General features: G+C 43.9%; 1 protein-coding gene across 1 annotated transcript in view; it reads left to right on the forward strand.

Moving 5' to 3' along the window:
- SCAMP3 (secretory carrier membrane protein 3) overlaps positions 1 to 26,354 on the forward strand; it is a 102,958-nt gene that overhangs the window by 58,816 nt on the left and 17,788 nt on the right. Inside the window, exons 4-7 of the mRNA XM_078669735.1 lie at positions 7,434 to 7,554; positions 15,884 to 16,012; positions 16,125 to 16,284; positions 21,952 to 22,053. Of these exons, the coding sequence (XP_078525861.1) occupies positions 7,434 to 7,554; positions 15,884 to 16,012; positions 16,125 to 16,284; positions 21,952 to 22,053 (512 nt within the window). The remainder of the gene's footprint in view (positions 1 to 7,433; positions 7,555 to 15,883; positions 16,013 to 16,124; positions 16,285 to 21,951; positions 22,054 to 26,354) is intronic.

Here is a 26,354-nt window from a genome sequence, read left to right on the forward strand (position 1 = left end):
CAAAACGGTTTTTATAACCCCCCTAATACCACTTAGGGAGTTCGGCTAGTTTTCGCGCTAAAAAAGCACTTAATCAAGGCTTAAACTTAGTTTCAGCGCAGTGTTTGGGACCGTTTCAATGTCTTCCGGGTTCGTCGTAGTTTTCGCGCATGCGCAATGCGATTATGTGCACGGATGCAAAGATCAAAAGCGGACTATCCGCGATTAGACTGAAGCTGGTATGTTGTGACGGCCGCTGTGTGGAAATAAAGCTCTAAAGCGGACTGTATGTAATGTGTGGCGGACACGTTGCGATAGACATTGGGTCAACATCATGTCGACGAGTGTGATATACAACATAAAAATAAAGTAAAATAAACCTAAACATTACACATGGAAATTACACAACAAATGTAGCTGGTCATACTGTGTTACTTATTCACTAGCTGGTCATCTTTGTGTAGCATAACTCAAAACTCTTTACATAGATCTAACACATATGTGACAGCTCGAACAGTTCATGAGCAAAAATTATGAGACAGTGTCTCAAAGGTAACAGGCATATTCAATACGTTCGTTGAGACCATAAGGTCTCCAAGACTGTAGCTTGTATATCCAAAAGTTTTCCCTCTTCAATAAATGTTTATTATTGTCTCTGCCTTCTATTTTCTCTACTTTTTCCAAAATCAAAAATCTCAATTATGATATGTTGTGCTTTTGTTCTTCAAAGTGCGTTGCAACCGTTGACTTTGTGTTCTTCGTCCTTATGTTAGATTTGTGTTAGTTAATTCTCAAACGTACTTTTCTCTCTGTCTTCCCCACGTACACTTTGCCACAAGGGCATTTTAGTAAATAAATAACATTAGTTGACTCGCATGTGGCGGTTACTCGTAGCTTTATTTTGTTGTCCTTCAGAGGGTGGTTGATGGTTGTTCCACGGATGATGTTGTTTCAATTTTGGCAATTCAAACAAGGTCTAGTTCCACTGTACATGTGTTTTTGTGAGTACTTTTGTTTAAGTATTTCCCCAATATTTCTATATCTAGTATAAGCAAAAATTGGAGGTTGAGAAAATGCGTTGTTAAAGTCTGACTCCATGGCTAACATTGGCCCTTGTTTATTTATGATGTTCCTAAACATTTTGCTGGATGTTGAAAACTTTGATACAATCACCATTCTGGTGTTTTGTGGTCTGTCAGTGGGGGTTAGAGCTTCTGTTCGTGTGATCGATTGACATTTAGCTATGGCTCTTGTTACTGTCGGTGGAGGGTACCCTCTGTCTTCAAATCTCTGTGCCATTTCATTGATCCTTTGGTTAGCCTTTTCTTGATCCGATACTATTCTTCTTCAATTTCTTTGAGCATGGTGTAGTATTCATTTGTGTGATTGTTATCCAATTTCATTTATATGTTCTCATCCATGATATGTTCCCTTACTTTCGTATCATAATGGACTTTGTTGAGTATTACGAGTGCTCCTCCCTTATCAGCTTTCTGGAATACTATATTCTGGTTATGTCTGGATAACAATCCCACGAATGAATACTACACCATACTCAAAGAAATTGTGGACAAGGCACACGAGGTGGGGACAATAAAAGGAAAAACAAAATCCTTCTTACTCATGCAGAACCCAAGGAGCCCTGTGTTATACATGGTACCCAAAATTCATAAGCGTGTCAAAGACCCACCTTTTAGACCGATTGTGTCCACATGTGGTAGCATTCATGAACGTACCGGACAATTCATTGATAAATTTCTCCAGCCAAGTGTTAAAAGGATTACATCATACACGAAAGACACCACTGACTTTCTACAAAAGCTCCAAACATTAAGTTTGGAAACAAATGACAACATCCTACTATGCACAGCGGATGTTAAATCCTTATATACATCAATTTCCCACAGTATGGGATTAGAAGCAGTGGAACACACTCTCCTCAACTCTGGTTTGGAAACATTCATGCAAATGTTCATTATGGAATTAGTGCATTTTTCGCTCTACCATAGTTACTTCAAGTGGAAGGAGGAATGGTTCCTCCAACTTAGCGGTACATCTATGCGAAATTGTATGGCGCCCTCGTATGCCAATCTAGTTATGGAAAGATTTGAACTAGAGAACATTCTATCCAATCAAGAATGGAAACAACACATCATGTATCAACAATACATCTGACATTTTTATGTTGTGGAAAGGCACTAAAGAAGAAGTGAAGACCTTCATCCAAACTTGGAACACATACAATGAACACCTTCAGTTCACAAGTGAAATATTAGAAACACAAATAACTTTTTTAGACGTCTTAATCCTCAAGACAGAGAAAGGTCTGGAAACTGACATCTTTCAAAAGAAAACAGATAGAAACAATATTCTCCATTACCTCAGCCATCACCAGTTATCCCTCAAAACACACTTACCAACTTCTCAAATGTTGAGAATACGAAGAATAGTATCGGATCAAGAAAAGGCTAACCAAAGGATCAATGAAATGGCACAGAGATTTGAAGACAGAGGGTACCCTCCACCGACAGTAACAAGAGCCATAGCTAAATGTCAATCGATCACACAAACAGAAGCTCTAACCCCCACTGACAGACCACAAAACACCAGAATGGTGATTGTATCAAAGTTTTCAACATCCAGCAAAATGTTTAGGAACATCATAAATAAACAAGGGCCAATGTTAGCCATGGAGTCAGACTTTAACAACGCATTTTCTCAACCTCCAATTTTTGTTTATACTAGATATAGAAATATTGGTGAAATACTTAAACAAAAGGACTCCCAAAAACACGTGTACAGTGGAACTAGATCTTGTTTGAATTGCCAAAATTGCAACAACATCATCCGTGGAACAACCATCAATCACCCTATGAAGGGCAACAAAATAAAGCTACGAGTAACCGCCACATGCGAGTCAACCAATGTTATTTATTTACTAAAATGCCCTTGTAGCAAAATGTACCTGGGGGAACACAGAGAGAAAAGTACGTTTGAGAATTAACGAACACAAATATAACATAAGGACGAAGAACACAAAGTCAACGGTTGCAACGCACTTTGAAGAACAAAAGCACAACATATCACAATTGAGATTTTTGATTTTGGAAATAGTAGAGAAAATAGAAGGCAGACAATAATAAACATTTATTGAAGAGGGAAAACTTTTGGATATGCAAGCTACAGTCTTGGAGACCTCATGGTCTCAACGAACGTATTGAATATGCCTGTTACCTTTGAGACACTGTCTCATAATTTTTGCTCATGAACTGTTCGAGCTGCCACATAGGTGTTAGATCTATGTAAAGAGTTTTGAGTTATGCTACACAAAGATGACCAGCTAGTGAATAAGTAACACAGTATGACCAGCTACATTTGTTGTGTAGTTTCCATGTGTAATTTTTAGGTTTATTTTACTTTATTTTTATGTTGTATATCACACTTGTTGACATGATGTTGACCCAATGTCTATCGCAACATGTCCGCCACACATTACATACAGTCCGCTTTAGAGCTTTATTCCCACACAGCGGCCGTCACAACATGCCAGTTTCAGTCTAATCGCGGATAGTCCGCTTTTGATCTTTGCATCCGTGCACATAATCTCATCGCGCATGCGGGAAAACTATGACGAACCCGGAAGACATTGAAACGGTCGCAAACGCTGCGCTGAAACTGTAAGTTTAAGCCTTGATTAAGCGTTTTTTTTGCGCGAAAACTAGCCGAACTCCCTAAGTGGTATTGGGTAAAATTTGTAAGACCAGAGTGTTTTTTACACCAATGACCACAACTTTCCGACAAGTTAAGGCTTTTTTGAGTCAGCAAATAATGCTTGACTAGATCTACTGCACGGGTTCATTGATACTAACGAAATTAAGCAAGGGCTAGCATGGTATTCACGCGAATACAATTTGTTTCCCCATACAGCTACCCATGAATCCTATTTAACGTGAAAACAACACGTGAGTGAATTTCGTATTGTTTAAACACATAAAACGGCACGGTTACCTCGGGTCACTACAATCCAATGCACATACATTTGCATGAAAGTGCACAACAAATCAAGGAGCACCACAATTGAAGTAGCATGACTTTAACTTTGTTTGTATGACTATTTATTTTGTTAAGACAATCCTAGTATCTTACTGCATTTTGGTTATAATCACATTGTAGATTGTTCTCCCTGATGAAGAGCGTTTCAGCTTGAAATGCATTGGAGCACAACAGTAACGTAATATGTTGGGATCAACGTATGGTATACTGAAAAATTAATGAAAAGAAAATACAAATGCAAGAAAACTTCATTGAATGAATAAAATGCATATGAATAAGAAGAAAGAGTGGACCTCAATTATTTAAAATCCAGCTGGATACACAAAGAAGTGCCCTAAGGGGGATGCAACCAAACTTGTTGGAAGCACATAACACTTTTGTCACTGCCACACACCCTTAGCATGGTAGAATGGGAAGGCTTTTGTGAAAGTTGGGTTGTAAATTGGAACAACCAGCCTCTGAGATTACAGAGCATCAAATTTCACTGTTTGGTAAAAAGGTAAACACTTTTTTACACTGCTGACTGTAGGTTTTCTTGATGAAGATTTTCTATTGCAATGTTGTTTGCTGCCATGTGTAAGGGTAATCATTTTCAATGTGTGGAGATCAAAAGGCACTACTTGGTGACAGGAAAATGTATTAGATGTGTAATGTGGCTGCAATCACTACATGCAGGACTGATAGCAAAACGTAAAAGCATAGACCGTAATGCTGTACAGAGAAATAGAGTATCAAGCATAGTAAATATGGCAAGTTGCTCATTTGGCCATTGGCACTGGCTAGGTGGATGTTAGATAGTAACCCCACAGGTCATTAATATTTGTTGGGTGTGAGAGCCTTTTGTTCCCATGTGTGGTCCTTCATGGAGAATAATGTGGTCAAAGCAAACACAAAGAGATGATGGACGGAGAGCTGAAACTTCTCGGACACTAACCCCAGTCACAGATCTGGGTTGAATCCATCATCGTTCTTTAGCTCACTTCGCAGACCCAGCCATATGCAAATCAGTTTTGACCCTGTTCCTCATGGGAACAGTCCAGTCCGAACTGCCAAGCCAAGTCTTCCCTGGACTGGAGACCAGCATTTTGTGTATAATGTGGTCAAGCCTGTTCCCCGACACCAGAGAAAAAACACATTTACTCCTAGTTCCTCCTCATCAGCAAGAAAGACCCAAAGCGAACATTTCATCCATTTCTGGAACTGTGAACAGCACAAAAATGAGGCGGCGGAGTAATTCAGAATGTCATTTCTGCATCCAATGCTTACATCAAGGAGACAGGATATGCACTATACAATAAGAGGAGGTGTTCTTTAATATCCCATATGTTTCAGGAGCAGAAGCTTTCTTATATTGGCAAGAATTGCTCTCAATACCAGTACTTCCCTTCTTTTAGAAGCAAGCTCCATGAGCATTCTCTAAGTCATGGTGAATTTAACAACAATCATTTGTTGTAAAGGGTTTTTCATCTGTAAGAAAAAGTTCCAAAAGTTATTTTGGATGGTAAAAGAGCTTCTTCAAGAACTAGGTCTCCAGGCTAGATCTAGAGGCTACATGGCGCCTCTAGCCAGCTTCATCGGGACACACGATCTCAACAACTTATCTTATACCGACGGTATCCAGCTAATCCTCTCACTCTCTGCAGACCCCATTACCACGAAGAACATCTTTCACAACTGCATGAAAAATGTTGCAGACTGGATGAAGGCCAACTGCCTAAAGCTCAACACTGAAAAGACCAAGGTGCTGATCTTTGGTAACGGCGCCTCTCCTTGGAATGACACCTGGTAGCCCGCCAAACTCAGGCTCACTCCCACACCAACAGTCCACGCCTGCAACCTCTGCATCATCCTGGACATCAAACTCACCATGAAATGACATATCAGCGCAGTCTCCTCCACCTGCTTCCATACTCTCCGCATGCTCTGTAGAATTTTCAAATGGCTCCCATCTGCTGTAGAAAAAACTGCCACTCAAGTCCTAATCACCAGCCGGCTGGACTACTGCAACGCACTGTATGTAGGAACCACCACAGAACTCATTAGAAGACTCCAGATGATACAAAGCTTCACGGCCAGACTCCTCCTCAAGTTGCCCAAATGGCCCCACATCACCCCACACCATAGGAACTTGTACAGGCTCCTCATCCATAAAAGATGCCAATTCAAGATACTGACGCACGCCTACAAATCCCTCCATGACTTCCACCAACCATCCGCCTTCCTCACCCAGAAGCAGTGCATATACAGAAGCCACAGAGGAGCCCGTTCCTTCTCCTGCCTTGCCGCCAAGTCAAGGAATGCCACCCCCTCCCACCCCAAACTGCCAGAAGCCATAGCTTTGGAAGACCAGGTATATCTAAGATGCTAGTTCCAAAAGATGAACCTGTCGCAAGGAGTTCCCTTCCAAAAATCTTTGTTCGGGTGACTATGGAGGGGTGTGTAGCGTACACATTAACTTCACCAGCTATCCATCCTACCACACTGGAGGATTCTGTGGAGTCCAGAACTTCTCACCAGAATGCCTGGAAAGATGCTTTGCCTCAGTGCTGTATCTCTAAACTCAACTGATTGGCTCACAATGCAGTCATTTAAAACTTGGAGATGAATGTATGACTATACTGAAGGAAATCTAGCACCTCTCTGCAAGATCTGTAAAGAATCCAAGCCGAAGCAGTTCTGCAGGTAAGTGTCTGGAGAGGCAAGGGGATAGAAGCATACTCCAATAAGATGTGGTCCTACCATGTCTTGTATACCTATCTCTGTCTGGCTTACAGTTGTAGGTGACATTAAAGTGGTCATGCAGCTAATGCTGCCTGCTTTCCTTCTGTGACCTATCCATCATTAGTGCTTGCCTTCTGCGAGCTGGCATTCAGCAAAGTGATTGTGGGCACTGCATCAGTGATATATACTTGTCTTGTGTGAGCTATACATCAGTGGAGCTGGTCTTCTGGGAGCTAGCCATCATTGGGTGAATGTGGTCAGTGTGTCAGATGCTGCCTACTCACTTTCTGTGAGCTACTCATCAGTGAGACTTATAGAGGTCAATTATGCAGCATCAGGTGCACATCATCCAATTGTCCCATTTGATGGATACTTCGCATATGGGTCACTTTTGTGCGCATACTTGCTTTTTTGTGTGTTACCCATCTGTGGGCAGAATGTGGGCAATGCGTTGTTGAATGGTGTATACGGATCTTCTAAAAACCAGGCATTGTTGTATGAATGAGCCATGTGCAACTGATGTTTCACCACTGTACTCTCTAACATATGCATTGGTGGGGCAAATGGGGTGATGCATATCTGATGTAGCAGACCTCTACTTGTATCATTGGGCTCTCTTGAATTGCAGAAGCTTCTTTTGATTTTTTTTCTCCCATTGTCCCTGTTTTATTATGGCTTAGGAGACAGCGGCAGCAGCTACTGCTGATCTTCTGCGACAGCAGGAAGAGTTGAACCGGAAAGCGGAAGAGCTCGACCGACGGGAGCGGGAGCTGCGGAACGCGAGCCTTGGAAATGCAGCAAGTACGATGCTATCTTCTGGCAACTTAAATTAATATTGCATTGTGTGGTAAAAGGCGTCCCGAGAGGGAGTCAGCTCAGTTATATAAATGTTGTACAGATTTCCGTAGCACATGCTGTGCCCAAAGTGGGCCTTGCTGTGCTGTCCGAATTGAGGTACACTAACGGCCCGTTACAAGGACTCTATCTCAGACTGAGGTGTGACTTCTAAATGTTTTGGGTGTATCATCAGTATTGTGAGTGTGATATGCACATAACTTGATTGTTAGACTGTAAGTGCAGGAGCTGAGAGCTAGTAAATAAAATCCAGATGGAGACTTCTAGCTGCAGATTCTTTACCTTTGAATATATCCAGGCGTCAGACTGGATGAGGAAGATTTTTGAGCAGTTCTCCTGCGCGCCGTTAGGTAACGTTGTTTGACTCCACGTCGTCATCCGCACCGGAAGTGACGGGCGTTGTACCTATATAGGCGCCACCTCGACATGCTGACATCAGTTCTTTCCTTTCCATGCCAGATAGTACTGATCCGAATTGAGTTACCCCTCAATAATTTTTTGTTTGGCTTTTTTAACTTTTTGTCGAACTTTTTTGTGAGAATTCATCTCTAGGTGTGAGGATTTCTCCCAAGAAACCTGGTAGTTTCAAACCATGTGAGTCCTGTCACCGGCAAATGTCGGTGACAGACCCTTACTTGGTGTGTTTGTGGTGCCTGGAGCCAGTACACGACTTCAAGGTGTTTGAAAACTGGCTCGCTGTACACCTGAAGGCACAGAGGAACCGATCCCTCAAGCTTCCCACCGCCCAATGTCGGTCAACACCACAACGCTCGAGGTCCTGTTCCCGTGGGGGGTCCTGGGACCATTCACTGAGAGCCTCCTGACGTTCCTCGTTGTACTCGAAGGCATCGGGGAAGTCCCACAAGCCTTCCTTGGCGCCCACTCCAGTGCCGACACCTGAGGCGCCGCCATCCCCATCATCATCATCTCTGACTCAAACACAGAGCCGGGTGGGCTTCGTCTGATGCCACATCCAGCGCTGGCTGAATACATCCTTCCCAGAGCTGAGCCAGTGCCTTATTTGATGGATAGGCCTGGTGAGGGAGACATGTGGGAGTGGTTTATGGCTCCCATGGAGAAGATCCAGTTAAGGAGGACAACTGGTATGAACAACTGGGTGAGGCCAGTGGGTTGAACACCTCCCCTCACCTAACACAGGCCTGGTTTCCCCTCCTACTGTGGCTACTGTTTGTTATGGTGGTGTGCAGGGCAGTTGAGGGCCTGTATCTTAACCTACCCTCAGTGGCAGTCAAGACTAATGTCTTGACAGAAGTGCTTCTGCCGGGAGTCACCCTTCAGACCCCTTCTCCCATTGAATGAAGCCCTTACGGACGTCCTACTTTGGGTCTGGTCTAAGCTCTGCAAAGGGGCTCCTGTGAATAGGACAATTGCCCATCGCCCTGCTCCTGGGTATCCCAGCTTCCTTACCCAGAACCCCACCCTGTAGAGCTTGATAGTTCAAGCCTCCTCATCCCACGTTCACCCTGGCACATTCCCTACCACGGCAAACACAACAAGATGATGAACGGACTGCTGAAACTTTTCAACCACTCACCCCCAGTCAAGCAATCTGTGTTGAATATATCGTTCTTTTGCTCACCACGCCACCCCAGTCTGGACCCAGCCATATGCAAATCAGACTTGACCCTGCTCCTCATGGGAACAGTCCAGCCCAAACTGCCATGCCAAGTCCTCCCTGAGACCTGATCGGAGTATCCTCCTTACCACCCCACCGGGCAGGGAATCCAAGAGGCTGGACACCTATGGGAAGAGAATGTCCTCTTTCACCAGCCCGGCACTGTGGTCGGTGAACACTGCATGCCTTTTAGGCCGTTATTCCCATACACTGTGGGGTTTGGTTGCATAAGTGCTGCCTATAGTCCCTGAGGAGGCCCGGACCATACTCTCGCAGACTTTTGCAGAAGGGAGAGATATGAAGCAAAGTTCCCCATCAGATGTGGACTTGACATGACCGACTCGCTAGGTAGATTGATTTAATCGTCTGTGGCCTTGAAAGTCCATGCCTGGCTGAGAACATGTGTTTTTTCAGGTGATGTCTGGGCTTCCCTCATGGGCATACCATTTGATGGCTCTTGCTCTTTGGAGACAAGGCAGATGCAGCGCTAGAGCACTTAAAAGTCTGCAGAGCTACGGCCAGGTACTTGGACTGGTCTGTGGCCCCTTGTTAACCCCAATCCGCCTTTTCTGGCTACAAAAGGGATCGCCAACCAAGTCCATACCCTTCCAAACAACCGCGGCCAACAGACTTTCCAGCCTTTTCATGGACGATGGTGTGGTTCACAGAGACCACGAGGGACAGACGGCCAGCGGTCAGGTCAGTCCACAACCACTTCCCACTATCTGCCACTAAATCCAAGCATCTTTAGTCTGCCCTCAGACCATCATGAGCACCAAGTGGGAAACAAGATACTCCATCACCTCCCACAGTGGCGGTCAATAACATCAGACCATTGGGTACTAAAGACAGTCCAAATTGGCTACTCCCTTCCCTTTGTGAACACCAACCCACCCCCACCCATGTCACCCACTTACGTTTGGCTGACCGAGTACCATCTCTTCTTGCTCGTTCAAGAAGTGCAGGCTCTCTTGGCGAAGGGAGCCATGTAGATAGTGCCTGCATTAGAAGGTAGGTCTAGTTGCTATTCGCGGTACTTCCTGGTTCCAAAGAAGGACAGAGGACTTCATCCTATCCTAGTTCTGCGCCTTCTCAACCTCTTCTTGAAGGAAACATTTGAACTGCTCATGCGCGCTAGAGTTTTGTCTGCCCTAGATCCGGGAGACTGGATGGTAGCGTTGGCCTTGCAGGACGCTTATTTGTACATCCCCATTTTGTCGTCCCCAGATGCCATCTGTGGTTCACGTGGGCCATGTGCAGTTTCAGTTTGCTGCGCGAACCTTTCAGCCATACCAGAGCCCCTCAGGTGTTCACCAAGGTACTGGCAGTGGTCGCAGCTCATCTGTGGAGGTCTGGGATTTCAGTCTTCCCCTACCTAGACTACTGGTTGTTGAAGGCGGGCTCGCCCCAAACATATGCCACCCACCTTCAGACTACAGTGAACCTCCTGCACTCAGGTTTAACTATCAACATGCCAAAGTCATATCTGTTTCACTCTCAGACGCTCCCTTTCATCGGAACTATTTTGGAAACAGTACAGTTTTGGGCCTGTTCTCCCGCTCAGTGTGTCCAGGCTATTCAGGCTATGATACGGATGTTTCAGTATCTATCCTGGATTTTGGTTGAGACTCCCACTCCCACTGACACTGGCCTGTGGCTGTTGGGCTTGTGGCCTCCTGCATCCTGCTTGTGACACATGCCCGCTGGCGCATGTGGGCTCTGCAGTGAAACCTGAAGGCTCAGGGGCACTCAGCACCCGGGAAATCTCTGCGACATTGTCCAAGTCTCAGAGGGACTGCAAAAAGGCCCGCAGTGGTCGCTAACAAACTACAAGTGGGTTAATGGCAGGCCCCTCTCCAACCGGAGCGGACTGTAGTGACAGATGCGTCACTTCTGGGCTGTGGTGGCCATCTGGACAGGTGAAGATTAAAGGACTCTAGTCTCCAGTGGAGTCTGAGCTTCACATAAACCTGTCAAAGCGTCAAGCGATTTGCTTTCTTTAAAGACCTTTCTTCTTTCGATCAAGGGAAGGCCGGTGCACGTGTTCAGTCATCAGCACCGCCATATGGTACTGCAACAAAAAGGTCTGTGAAGTCGTGGACCCTTTGTCAAGAGGCTTTGCGGTGGTGCAAGGCCTCTTTTAGCAGTGGGGCGTGCCATGATTAGATCTGTTCGCCACTGCTGAGAATGCACAATGTCAGCAGTTCTGCGTGCTCGAGTTTCCAGTGCATCTCTCTCTTGGAGACTCTTTTAGTTTCAATTGGAGCTCCAGCCTCCTGGATGTTTTCCACCAATTCCACTCCTGCCCAGAGTTCTCAAGAAGATCAGGAATGACCGGGTCCAAGCCTGAGCTGTTGAGCATGACCATAGGCCCTCCAGTCAGGTTGCCTCTGCACTCGAAGCTACGCACCCTCCACCTGCATGCGTGAAGATTGAGAGGTGATAGCTGACAGCTTTCGACCTTCCTCCTCAAGTCCGCAATATTATGCTGGCAGACAGGTATCCTTCCACCAAGTCGGTATCTGCCAGCCGTTAGGAGAAATTTGTATCCTGATGGGCTTCCCACAGTGTTGACCCCCAATCTGTACCTCTCTAACAAGTTCTCTTCTTTGCATTGTTTGACCCAGCAGGGCTCTGCTTTGGACACAGTTAAGGTTTTCTGTCTGCCATCTCGGCATTCTTGCAGTTGGCATATCCGCCTTACCTCCAATTCAGGTGTTGTGGCTAGGCTCCCTAAAGGCCTGTAGCATATGTTTCCACCTGTGCCCTTTATCATGCCTCAGTGGGACCTCAACCTAGTCCTTACCTTTCCCATGTGTGCACCATTTGAGCCTCTGCACATTTGCCCTCTTAGGCATTTGGCTTCACATTTGCCTTTTTAGTGGCCATAACATTGGCTAGGAGGGTCAACGAACTGCGAGTGCTCTCTATGCACCCTCCTTTGCCCCTAACAAGCTGGTTTCCCAGACACATGCCTCCTTCCTTCCAAAGGTTGTGACTCCATTACATGTAGGCAAGAACATCACCCTGCCTACTTTCTTTGCTCCACCTCATCCCTCCAGAGAAGAGGAGAGACTTCATTGCCTGGACCCAAACAGAGTGTTGTTCTACCTTGACCACAGAAGAGAGTTCCGGGTGGACGATCAACTATTTATGGGCTATGTGGGAGCAAAAAACGGAAAGCTGTACATAAGACGTTCATATCACGATGGATTGTCCTGTGCGTTAAGATCTGCTACATATTAGCCAAGGAACAGCCCCCTTAGGGCTTGCAGGCTAACTCTACCAGAGACAAAGCTGTGACCACTGCATTAGCGTGTGGCGTTCCTCTCCAGGCAGCGACGTGGGCATCATTGCACACATTCATAAAACTTTAAGTCCGGTCCTTTATGATGGGCATTTTGCTCATTCAGTCCTGCACGAATTTTTGGTTTAATTGCATTTGCAGACCCACCTCCAGGGAGGTATTGCTTGGGTATCTATTCAAAGGTAAGGAATCTGCACCTAGAAGTCGTGCACGTGTGCTGATACTATTGATTCTTCTGTTTTTCCCATTACATGTTTTTTTGAATATATAGTGCCCCTGGCACATACCTTTACCTTGGAGACTCCCTGTTCCTTTCTTTTTTGCAACTATATGTGCATGTTTGCTGATTAGCCTAATAACTATTACCTGTTGAGACATTGTTTCTGTTACACATATTCACTACTCATGTCTCAATTGGGTATACGAGTGTACTCCTGTAGTCTTATCTCTCCACTTATTATTGTAACTTGCCAACCAGAGGAAGCGTATTGGCAAGGTTTGTTCTGGTATTGCTGGGATCATCTGAATCCGTTCCACTGAAATTTGAGGGTATTGTATTTGCAGCAGTAACACTTGCTTTATTTCAAACTGCAAAAATATGGGTACTAAAAAATCCACCTACAACTGCGTTTTGATTGTATATAAAAAAAATGTAGAGACTTTTGCTCCAAAGAAATGAAAGAAGTCAGGACATAACATTTAATGTAAAGGAAAAATAACACACAAGTGTCCTTAGGTGAGATTGAGAGACTTTGGATAAGTAAAGAAGGTCACTGTTTAGGCATAATATCCTGAATCAGCATTTGGGGAAATGCCTTTGTCAGAGATTACATTTATTTTCTAACTTTTCTTCATTGAACAACTTACACATTTTACATTATAACAGTCTTATTTTAAAAACGCATCTTTCCATTTTAAAACACATACAAGTAAATTCTGCCTTTACAATAACAATATTGTAGTTGCATCAATTTCTTTGTTTTAATTCTAAAAACAATGGGAACAAGTGCGTGGGTCTATAATACCCATTTTGTACAGATCACTGGTCCTCGGAATAGCTTTGCGCTGACAGGTCATCCTGTCCTCTAGCCATCCACGTGTATAATTTTTTGCTGGACTTCTATCTGACCAGACAAAAGTCCATATATGTCCCAGTCTCAGAAAGGTGGCTCTGCTTTCACCCGAACCACCACTGGCAGTGCTGTCTGCTACCGGGATAAAAATGACTGGCTGTTTAATGCGGTGGGCAACTTTACAAGCCAGTCCCTATGAGCATACCTGTAGAATAGCCTTGTTCTCAGGTGTAGGGGCATTTTATCAGCTGGGCGTTTAGGCCGCAGGTGAATTAATAGGGAGTTAAGTTGGACACAGTACCCACTTTTGTTTAACCAGGGCAACTTAGAGCTGTGTATGTGCCCTACAGTGGCAGCCCTAGATACCCTGGCCTGGGTATCGGCTAGGGTTGCACTTACCTCCATATCTTTAGGACACCATGTTTCCAGTCCTGGGCTTTTCCATTAAAATTCATGTCAACAGTTGGTTCTGTGGAAACAACCGATTTGTTTCCCCAAGTGGTTTTATGCTGTGAAGTTAAACTGTAAGACTAGAAATAAGGTGTCTTGATGACATGGAACTAATTGAAAACCAAAATCTAGTATTTGATTGACTAAAACACATGCAGACTGGATACTGCATAGTGAGGGTCTATGACGACATTCTTAATTGTATGAGAACACTTGTAATAGTCTCTCTGACTGTGTTGGGGACCTTATTAGATCAGGGTTTGGGTTCTAGCAAGACTCTGATTTTGCCACCTTTTGCACAACTTCATAAAGGGGCTAAATGTAGGTGTGAAAATGTAGTTTCATGGTTGGAATGCCTTGTGAGTCTGTGCCCACCCACAAAAGGATATGTTAAAGGGAATTCACCACCTCGTCTCCAATCTCTTCCCACATTGAAAGGTTGGTAATTTACTCCTGACAGGGTGGGTGGAAAAGGTGGTGTAGGGACAGTGAATTCACATCTGTTGAACAGTTTTTTGTGTGTGTATATATATATATATATATATATATATATATATATATATATATATCTCAGCCTCGTTTATAGGACTGCAAGGGAGCAACACTGAATGGGAACTGGAATCGTTCCCTTGATACAGCAAGAAACATGTGGCACAACCCACTGGAGGGTTTTATTTTGACTCCATTACTAAACCACAAATTCCAGCATGCATCAGGAACACATCCACAAGGATGTCCACCAGGGGGCCGAAACTATTTAAAATGCAATTGTTCCTCCTGGTTTGTAATTGGTCCCTGCTGCCAAAGCTTACCTGTGAAAAAGTTCAGGGATAAACTAAATGCGTCGGACTGCCTGTAGCTGTTCATTTAATATTCAAATTGCCAGTGTTGCGAGTGCGGCTTTTGTCTTTCCGAAGAGGGAGAAGTTGTGTGAATATTTAGCGGCTTGGTCCTGCCACAAAGCAACGCACCACCAGCAAGTGCGCCACCATTACCCAACCACGGACCTGCTGTGTTTGCTGCGTGAAAACGATACTGGGTAACAGACGCTGCCGCATACTGCATACGGCATGGTTCCTAGCAGCCTCGATTATAGGACTGCAAGGGAGCAACATTGAATCGGAACTGGAATCGTTCCCTTGATACAGCAAGAAATATGTGGCACAACCCACTGGAGGGTTTTATTATGACTCAATTACTTGTTGCATGTGCGGCTTTTGTCTTTCCGAAGAGGGAGAAGTTGTGTGGGAAAAAAAATATATATATATATAAATATATATAAATATATATATATTATATATATATAATCACAGACAAGAGAGGCAATGAACACATCGGAGTATAAATTAACAATCGGCACAAATCATGACTCGTGGGTCCCTGTCAAAATGATAGTTATTTTCTTTATTTAGGTTTTCATCCACAATACAAAACATGCAGCCAACGCGTTTCACCTTACAAAGGCTTCCTCAGGGCAATATAGGGAGATAAAATTGACTTGTTATTAGTCTCCCAATAGTAATCCTGCCACAGTAGTAAAACTGGAAGTGTCACCTGCTACAGAGAGAGTTCAGCCCGTACTTTAGAAGTACACTGTCTGTTTGGCTGTATAGAATGTGGATTTGTTGGAAAATATTATCTGTTTTTAAGTGGTGCTTGGCTCAGAAGAAGTTGTTCACTGTAAACCTTGCTGGGTTAGACCCACTCCCTTCTGCCATTTTCAGTGTCTGGATCTGCATTTCAATAGAAGTTAATGGTTGAATGACGCATAAACCATGATTTTCTTGTTGTGTTCCTTCTGATTTGCAGCAAGGCAGAACAACTGGCCCCCATTGCCATCCTTCTGTCCAGTGCAGCCATGCTTCTATCAGGACATCCCATTGGAGATCCCATTAGAGTGTCAGAAGACTATGAATACCATGTACTACCTCTGGCTTTGTAAGTACGGCCCCCGAAACGTCACCCTATCCATCAAAGCAAGATCTACTGGAATTATCTTTAAAGTTTTCTTTCTCTCTAACAAACTGCTCTTCTTTTTGTATCTTTGCAGTTAGCACAGGAACGCTGCTGATGAATTTCATAGCCACAATGGCGTGGTTCTGCGTGGAATCTTCTGTTGGATCAGACTTTGGCCTTTCTATCCTCTGGGTTCTCCTGTTCACTCCTTGCTCCTTTCTTTGCTGGTACAGGCCATTGTACAAGGCCATCCGGTACGTATCCCCAAACATCCGAGACTGCTTCAAACTAACCGCTTTGCCCTCAAATTATCTAGACTTGGACACAAGTTTCTGTCTAGCATTCTAATATGTGTTTCTTGTTTAAGGTCCATGTTTATTAGCTTCTCTGTACTAGCAGAGAAAGGACTGTGACAGGTTACTATTTAGGTGTGCTTTTCCTCGTATTGGAATGGCAGAACAGTGACACAGGGCTAAAATATGGTGCATTGAGAAACTGTATGGATCCGACTGCATGAAAAGCATGGGTGCTGCAGGACAGGGGTGCTTTGGCCTGGCTGTGATCTAACACTAGAATAGCAGTGGATGTTGAAATGTGCATTCATACATATGGGTGGGGATGTCCATCTAGTATTGCCTCTTCTGTGTTGGCAGATTGCTTCTGTGATATTAGAGACTGCTGCCTGTTCACCTCATTGTTGACACACGGAACCTGCTAATCCTGTACCCAGACTCCCTTTTCTACAACTTAATTCTGACTGGCAGCCGCCCTAATTAGATCTCACAGCATTGCAAAATGCATAAAGATGATTTATGCATATATTTGACTCAAGTGACCAATAAATGTCTGCCACATTGTGGCAGCCTTTTAAACTACTATTTAGCAATAATCAGTAAACAACTTGTGCGCAATCAGTACCTGCGGATGTACATACATCTGCATTAACATGCTTATCTTGTCTACTCTTTTCCTGTGTATCTTTCAGCACTCTGAACCACATGCTGCTTCGCAGTGTCATTTACCACATTTAATAGGGTGACCTTGTCCCTCATCTCGAAGGCACCCTCATCTTAAAGTGCACAGCCTGTGGGTTGATTTTGCTCATTGGACCTATAAGACTTGCTTATGCATCTCAATGAAGATTAATGTCGAAAGTAGCAAAGACTTGTGCTCAGGGAATTGCGGATGGTTCATCAACACTGGGACAAGACCGTGACCCTTAGGGTGTGAACAGCACTCAGTAAGTGTTTAGCTGTTTATCGTAGTCTTGCCCATTATATCTGTTTAGCATATGCTTCTTAATCTGTCGATGCAGGAATTAACAGAATCTCCAATTTCTCTATGGGAGCTTGTGCTATGGCCAGTTTACGGCCGCAGCACAAGATACCATTGAAAAATGAGAGTATGCAACTGCGCCATGTGCGGTCACATTGTAATTGTGGCATCGAGACCACCGACCGGAGGTTGGTCGGTCCCTAAACCGCGGCGGTGTCAGTTGGAGGCAACCCCGACTGACATCGCGATCAAGGCCTTAGTGATTTTTCAGTGACCACCTGTTCATATCATTACTGTTAAGATAAGCCACTTTCCCCCACATAAGCTAGAGAACATACATGTCTGTATAACCTGTTTCTGTACTTCCATCTGGGTGTGTTATTGTAGACTTTTATGACCATGTGGACATTTATTTTGGATCTGTTCAAATACTGTACATATTAACTAACTGGGGAAGTAGAGGAATTAATGTATCCCCTCCCTGTCAAGGTCATAGGCACACAAAAAGAACAGGTGAGCATGTAACTACCATGAAAAACTAAACCTGGGAATAAGTATTAGTGGTGTTCGTGCAAGTATTTAGGGTGCCATTAGTCCTAATGAAAGCCCATTAATGTGTCTGCACACTTGTGAGGACTGAGACGTTAACTATTTTTAGATGCTGAGTCAGGTAATGTGCACTAAGTTACTTCCTCTTCTAGTTTTTGCTTTAAATTTTGTAAAGGTTAGGGGAAATCTTTAATAAAAGTCCAGTCTGGCCGTGAATAAAAGTATATAAATGTAATCTACCTGAATACAACTTTAACAGCTGCACAGGCAGCAACCATTTACAGAATTAAAATACCCCCATATTAACTTTACCAAAAACTCTCCAAAGACTCCAAGAGCTCAGGATGAGTCCACTTAGCATCATTGATGCTGACGAGGAAGTAAATACGATGATGAAGTATGCTTTCTAAAGTGTGGGTGAGGTTGGGTGCATTCCTTTTAAAGTAACTCCTTAATATTGGGAAATACATGTTTGGCATACCAGGGACATGAATTCGTCCTTACAATCCGACAGGTTCTTTTCTGTCACCAGACCCCACAGTTTCGCAGATAGTGACTGCATTCAATTCATTCAGATTTTGTTGTTAAATATCCAACTCGCACATAATACACACAAAAGGGGATGGAGAAATGCTTGCAAAAAGTCTAAGCACTGGCACCCGCCCCGGGCAGCATTCCAACTCATTGTTTTTCACCCACGGTGCCACTCATGACAAAGATCTGCCTTATACAAATCAGTACCGTGTCTACTCCTCATGAGAACAATCCACCCCAAAGTGCCAATGGTTAGTCTATTTGCAAGCATTCCTTCTGTCATTGTGTGTTTCATGCCCACCACAGACCCGTGCACACCGTGCTCATGGCATTCAGTGTCAAGATACAAGTTAAACAGATAACTAGACAGGGTATGGGAGGAGGCAAAGGAAGATTCAGGACAAAAATAACTGTTGGCATCAAATCAACTTATGATACTCTTACATCTGATTCCGTCAGAAAGTCTAGATAATCATTTAACACAAGTATACCAATATGTTGCCACAATAATCTCAAGATCAATAAGTTCAACCCCTAAAAAGGTTTATTTTCGAAAGGGAGTTTGGAGGATAAACAGCCGGGGAAAATCTAAGTTGTGAACTAATACGCTTATCCTGAGATTACCCTTTTGAGAAATGACCTGACATATAGGTGTTAATGTCTTATTGCATACATCCAGGTATTTCAATGTATTTATATTGTGGGCCTGGTTAGTTGGAGTGCACATTTGTGATGTAGTGCCTGTGAGAACTTGTGCATGAGCTTCAGAGATGTGCTCTGAACTGGTATTTGATCTGATGATACGCCTGCACATGCTCCCCAGGTACATGATGACTTGACAGAAACCAAAGATGTTTGGTATTAAACATATCGTATTAATAAGCCCACCGATTCCAGTGATGGATTTATTAATACATGCACCTAAAGGGCACAGTAGAGGTGCCCCTGAAAACCTACCAACTACTAGTGTACTGGCTGCAGACTGGTGTAGACCTGCCTGCCACCACAGACCGATTTCTGACCCCCTACAGGTGAAAGCCCACACTCTCTGAGTACAGAAATAATGCCTGCTCCGGCCAGAGGTGTTGCGATCTCCTTCAATCAGGATGGCTAATTTATCAGCGTATCAAGGCAGAAGGTTTCAAAAGGCCTCTGCCATCTTTCATATGCGACCAAGACTTCCCCCGACTGCGGAAATGCCACCCCCTGCCCCAGGCCCATTTGACATCCGGACAGGCGGGATAATTAGCTTGTCAGGAGGTGCGCTCCCATCAGGCTAGTTCACATCCCTAAGGAGGCCTACCTGATGTGAACACAAAAACGAGAATTTCACCATCTTGGTTTTTGGTGGAATTAAGCTCACTGTGTCAGGGTTATGCCCACTTCCCACAGGAAGTGGTCATATAAGGTGTATAGTCGCCCTAAAGGTAAGTAGCCCATTTGGATACTGCCTGTCCCTCCCCCTAATGCATCTAAATTGAGTATTTAGGAGGCACTTTTGATGCCAGGAACTCCGATTCGACTGATCCAGAAGAAGAAATGAGCTGCGAGTCAACAAGAACTTAAGACTACTGTGGGCTTTTGGTGCCAAATCCTGCCTGCCTCCGCCAGTCTTGAAAATCATGACCAAGTGACTTGTCTTAAAGCTGAGCAACTACCAAGAACCCCAGCAGACTGCCAACCCATCGCAAATTGCCAGCCATCTCCTTTGGGGTAGAGGAGCTACTCCCCTGCAGTACGCAGGCACGGAAGAAGCAGAGTCCAGTTTATCATGTTGCCGCTTCCCATCCAGTCCAACGCAGCATCTCCCCAGGAAGGTCAGATCTGTGCCCCCACCGAGTGAGTGGACACCAGGATTGACAGGAGCTGCACAGATCCAATACCTGGGTTACTGGACCCCTTGCAGCAACCAAGACCTCTTTAAGTCTAGTCTGGACTCTTAACAGCAACGAGACCGAGCGGCCGTCTAGGGGCGTCTGCACCACAGAGACCCATTTTCGGAGTAGCCCAGCTATCCTGATTTCTGCACCTGCAACCAGCTAGACCAACAACCGCGAGGACCTTGGATGCACAGAGCCCAGCCAACCTATCTACTCTGCACCGGAGCACCCCAGGCCGGGTACAGACAAACTGGCTGTGCCCCCGTGCTCCCAGGACTTCTGTGTCCCCCATGGAGAGCTTCTGGACTTGTACCCAAGTCTGACCTCTGCAGCCTGTGTCTAGGTGGCCCCCTTCCTTCCACTGGTGTAGCGGCCAAAGCTACCAACCAGACCAGCACCTCTACACTCAGACATCCCACTGCAGGTAACGAGTAACTTCTGGTGGGATTTTGGACCTTAGCACCCTACTACCCGAAGTCTCACGGAGTCCCCAAGAAACCGGCTTTAAATAATTGTATGCAACAAATGCCTTTTTTCCCCTTAGGAAAGCATTGCTGCGTAAAGATGCTTTTAAGTGAGCATTTTACTTACCTGTAAAAAATCAATATTTAAAAAAGTATTTATATGATAACTAAGTTCTTGTATCAAACAATTGTATAAAAATGCTACTTATTTTTCTAAATTGGTCCTGGATTTATTTTGCAGTGCGTCTCACTTATTGCCTCTATGAGTACAACAAATACTTAGCACTACCCTCTAATAAGCCTAAACTGTTTGCCCACACTACCACAAAAGAAAGCATTTAGTGTGCTCATTTTTGCTTCTGTAAACCAATAAGGTTTGCCTGTACTCTTTACACAGTGTACCTCGTTTTGGTCCACTATATAAAGAGCCAGCTTCCTACCGGGTGGTTGGACTAGCTTGCAATAATACATACCCCCCACTGTTTCTTTCCTTATGGGAAGAGTGGCGCTGCAGTATTTCATGTGTACAGTGAAGTATTTACATCCATTCTACTTTGTTTTATAGCGGTATTGGGTATCTGTCAGTATACCTAAGGATAACTGGTTAATAGGTTTGTTAAAACCTGAATAATGTAGCAAGACTGTACAGATCTTTCACCGTATGAGAGTATGTTCTATGTGTGACATGTTGTTTTCTCTCTTGAGTTACTCTATATGTAAAAAGCTCTTGGGTAGTTAAAGAAATCAGTAAACTATTAAAATAAGGTGCAGGTAAGTAAAAAGAGATAACGGTAAGGGTAATACTAACAGAAAGGTGTCACTTACGAGAAAAGTTTACTGAAAGGAAAGTGATAGGGAATGGAATTATGAGCATCTTTCTATAGTGGAATAAATTGGTAAGGGAACTGGATAGTGAAAAGGATATAGGGTAATGTGGAATAAAGGAAGGATAAATATTAAAGGGATGCATGTGGTCTCTAATTTAAATGTTAAAAAAATGTGGGATCCGAGATTAATCTGTCTGAATTAAAAATACATAGAACAGTGCCTTAAAGTATGTCTGTGGCCTAGTGGTATGCAATTCATTGTAGAAGTTAGGTGGTAAAGCATGGGGATATTCTCATCCTTTTGCTCTGCTAAATATTTGCGTGCTTTATTGTTCATTGAAAGTATTAAATTCTACGTTTTTTTTTTTTTTTTTTTTTTCCTTTCTACCTAGGAGTGACAGTTCATTTAATTTCTTTGTTTTCTTCTTCATCTTCTTCGTGCAGGACATTGTATATGTCTTGCAGGCAATTGGCATCCCAGGATGGGGCTTCAGGTATGTCCTAGATTAAGCAGAGTCAAAAGAATGAAGACTTTGGGTAAAATACATTTCGCCTGGACAACATTGCTTTTTACTTTAAGAGCCTTGGTTGTTTGCCATATTTCTTGGCGCTGATCCTTCCATATTGGACTGGAACTTTGATGTTGACCGAAACTAATGATTTGTAATATGGCGTTCTCATTTTAGGGAAATGCTAGGCACATTTGTTTTGTTTGGTTTTATCCAAAAAGTACCAAAGCCAGTTTGCACAAAAATACAACCTCATAAATTATAATTTTCAGAATTCTAAAAATAATTAGTACACTATTGAAATACAACACTGTGGTAAATAAATAAATTATTACCGGATCTATTTTTCGGAATTAATCAATAAACAGGTAGCTCAATAAATAAGAGTCAAGATTCGAGGTAGCTGAAGTTTACAGGCTTTAATCAGGCATAAAGGACAGGAACAGGACAGCCTGCACGGGAATAGGATGGCAGCTGCCGGGGGCAGGATCTGGGAATTGGCTAGCAAACTTTAATATCGGTGCACAATATATATAGTTAAACAGAATACATTACATTCAATACAGTAGGCGTAGCAGTAGGCGTGGTTCGTAACAGTCGCGAAAGATAAGGGCAAAATGATGTAACAAGAAGGCGTGTACAGGGCGTATACATAGACATGTGATGTAAACGTAACAGAATATGTCATAAACGGGGCGGAAACATGGAGGGGGCTACCTGAGCAGCTGGGACCTCTAACCTAGTGGTGCGCGCAAACTGACAATGACGTGTTACCAGGGAGAACTGGGGGCTATGACTTCTGCGCTGGAAGAGGAGACTAAAGTCTGGAGTGTCAGAGCGACATGTACCCAGGCATATCTAGTATCTGGTGTTTAGAGTACATGTTGATAGAATCCAAAAGTTATCAGGGTAAAGGCTACAGACACTAAGACTGGTGCATGCATTATTCTATATGTACTGCGTGTGCGAGGAATATTCTATGAATATTAATACAGTATTTCTCTTACATGGAGACATAAAGGCTAGACCATGACGGAAACTATTGATGCGATTCAGTAGCTTAGGAATGCAGAGAAGGAGGGCTGAACTGATAACTAGAAACATAACATACTCTTGGCAGACTGGGAGGCAGAGCCAGGCCGGGCCGGGCACTGCGAGGCATGAAAGTAAGCTAAGGGTCAGGGATACAGGTGGGGGCTGTATCGCTCCTCGGAGAGGGTTCAGGAAACAGGAGCTGAATCTGAGTCCGGGCCCTTTTGAGACCTAGAAACGGGGACAATTCAATGAATTAACGTGCACACTGTAAAATGTGGCAACGTAGGTTTACATAGGCCTGATATTCGTAGCTTTCACGAAGACTGGAAACTGGCATACTAGAGATGGACACAACTGTAATTGCGTCTTTAATCGATCAGAAAGGAATACATGCATATCGATCATGCACATATGACATAACATGGGGAACACGTAGGCACATACAACATGGCAAAATTTACTTTTCCACATTCCCTCCTTGTGCCCTACGTTTCCATCAGGAAACATCAATATTCATGATACCATCTATCATTTCATATAGCATCATTTGCTCGTCTCGAATTGTCTTGGAACGGGACTTAGGACTAGGAATACAAGAGGTAGCGCACATGCCGCAAATCGCAGGGCCACATTGTATACAGAGGCAGCAACTGAATATGATAGTTACTGCAATACCTAGAAATGACAATACTTTCCATCCCCAAGCAGATATAATACTCCAGAGCCAACCGGACCATGTCCAGGTGCCTGGATTCTGGTGTAACTGATGGGCAATTTTATGAAGTCTGGTTATAGCTGAATAAACAGACAGCGCGTTATTAGGAATGAAAATACAGCAACTAGATCCGATGACTCTACATGCTCCTCCTCTATCGGCCAGTATGACGTCAAGAACGAGACGATTTTGGAGCACGACAAATCTCATAGCAGATTGCTCTTCAGTTAAGTTACCTAGAGCAGAAGTAGTCTCATTCACTACTGCTTCAAGGGTTCTCGTTAGTCTACGTATTAACTTACTATTCTGGACAGGGCCTATAAAGAAGAAGAAACCTTTATTAAAGTCTTGATACTGTTCTAGAGTAGTTTCAGTTTGATCGACAATTGGGGACTCGATCTCCCTTCTAGGTCTGACGCGTACTAGATGTGTGTTTCTGTGATAATCAGATGGGGCTAGAAAAACTGGTGGCAGTAGGAAGGCAATGTAACATGTTCCATCCCAATCGAGGGGCAGACGAACATATGCGGTCTGACCACAAACAAAATAAGAATGACGTGAGGCTTTGAAAATAGATTTCCCACTGTCACTATACTCGACAGTAGTAGTACAATCACTATGTCCTACATGTGCGGAACCATTCTTTCGGACACATAATTCACCTTTGACTGGTAGTACTGAAATAGCAGGCAAATCTGGAGTAGTATCAGACTGAACATTCAGGACCATAAAATTCGAAGAATAATTACCTAAATTATAAACTTCATTTTCTAGATCTAACCCTGTTCTATGGGGGAGACCTTGCTTGTCTGGAAAACATGTTCTATTCAGAAGGGACATATCATTTGAGGATGACGTTAACGTGGACCATGCTCCACACGAACCATTATGTGAAAACGGATATGGAAAGAGTGGCAGAACTCCCTTCGGTGTCTGGAAAGGGGGGAGTCGACCACACACCCAACAATTAGTGGCATTGCTGGTCTGGTGTGAATAATGCAACATTCTAATGAATGTATTGTTGCGCATAGCAAGACGATAGGATAGCTCGTGAGGAGGCAGATCACTAAATGTGTGCTCTACTGTAGCATTAGAAAACTTATTTACATGAGAAATTGGAAAACATAAATGTAATGCATAACTTGTGCAGGTAATCATTAAACTTAGAAACAATAAGAAACTTAGAATGACGATACATTGTATAGAGTTTTGACTAACTCTCTCACTATGGGGGTCTATCTCATACATGTCAGGGACCTGTCTAACCGTTTCACCCGAGAGGGACTTAGACAATTAAACTGGCTGACTTATTTTATTAGACCGAAGCTTCTCTTTATACTCCTGCTGCGGAGTTTTCTCTAACAGAGGAACTTTAAGTTCAGATTTAAGTTCAGAGTCTGGTTTCAGGCAGTCTTTAGAAATGTCCTTTGCAAATGTTTTTTCACGAATTCCATGGAACTTCTTTACATGGGACAGATGGACCCATCCCTTGCGGCCCTCCAACTTCACAGCCGTGCGGGTGGTCAGAAGGACAAGTCGTGGCTCCTTCCAGCGGGGCTCCAGTGGACTTGAACGATCAAAGTTCCTGACCAGTACTAGGTCACCTGGAATGACCTCATGCGGTTTCACTTCAGTATTGTCTGGAAATGCAGCGGCAACCTGTGAACGACAAGAGTGTAGGGCAGACATCAAGGAAGCTAGGTAATCTGTCAACATATTACTGGAAACATCTGTAATACTGCGGGGTCTAGGTGTACCCCACATGTTTGGGGGGCGGCCGAATACGACCTCATAAGGGGACAGACCTGATCTGGAATGTGCAACCATCCTCATGAAAAATAAAGCAACTGGCAGGGCAACTAGCCAGTCTACACCTTTCTCTTTACATGTCTTAGCAATACGGATTTTCAGGGTTTGATTATGTCTCTCTACGAGACCGGCTGCTTCAGGATGGCGCACACAATGGAACTTCCACTGGTACCCTAACAAAAGGGAAACATGTTTCATTAACTCTGATGAGAATGGCTGGCCGTTATCAGAATACACGACCCTAGGGAGTCCATAGCGGGGAAAGAATTCACGAACCAACTGCCTGGCAGTGGTCGCGGCGGTGTAATCTGGAACTGGATATGCTTCTGTCCACCTGGACAAAGCGCATACTACTACGAGGACATACTTGAAACCTCGACATCGCTCCATCTGAATATAATCCATCTGGAGGACTTCAAAAGGGTGGTCAGGAGGTTGGAATCCACCTTGTTCCACCGGGACACTTTTACCTGGATTGAATTGACAAGATATCATACAAGTTCGGACTTTCTGCTTGGCTGCAGCTCGTAAGTGTTTGTTGAACCAAAGGTTCTGTATACTGTCTAACATGGCTTTTTCTCCTAGATGTGCTGGACTATGTGCGGTATTGATAATGACTTGAACCATAGAGTCGGGGAGAAACCATGTGGCTTTTCCCTTCGTCACCCATCCCTGATCTGTCTGGACCCCTCCTTGTTCGGACCATTTCTTGATTTCTTCAGGAGTA

The sequence above is a fragment of the Lissotriton helveticus genome, chromosome 12 (assembly GCF_964261635.1).
Source record: "Lissotriton helveticus chromosome 12, aLisHel1.1, whole genome shotgun sequence".
NCBI lineage: Eukaryota > Metazoa > Chordata > Amphibia > Caudata > Salamandridae > Lissotriton > Lissotriton helveticus.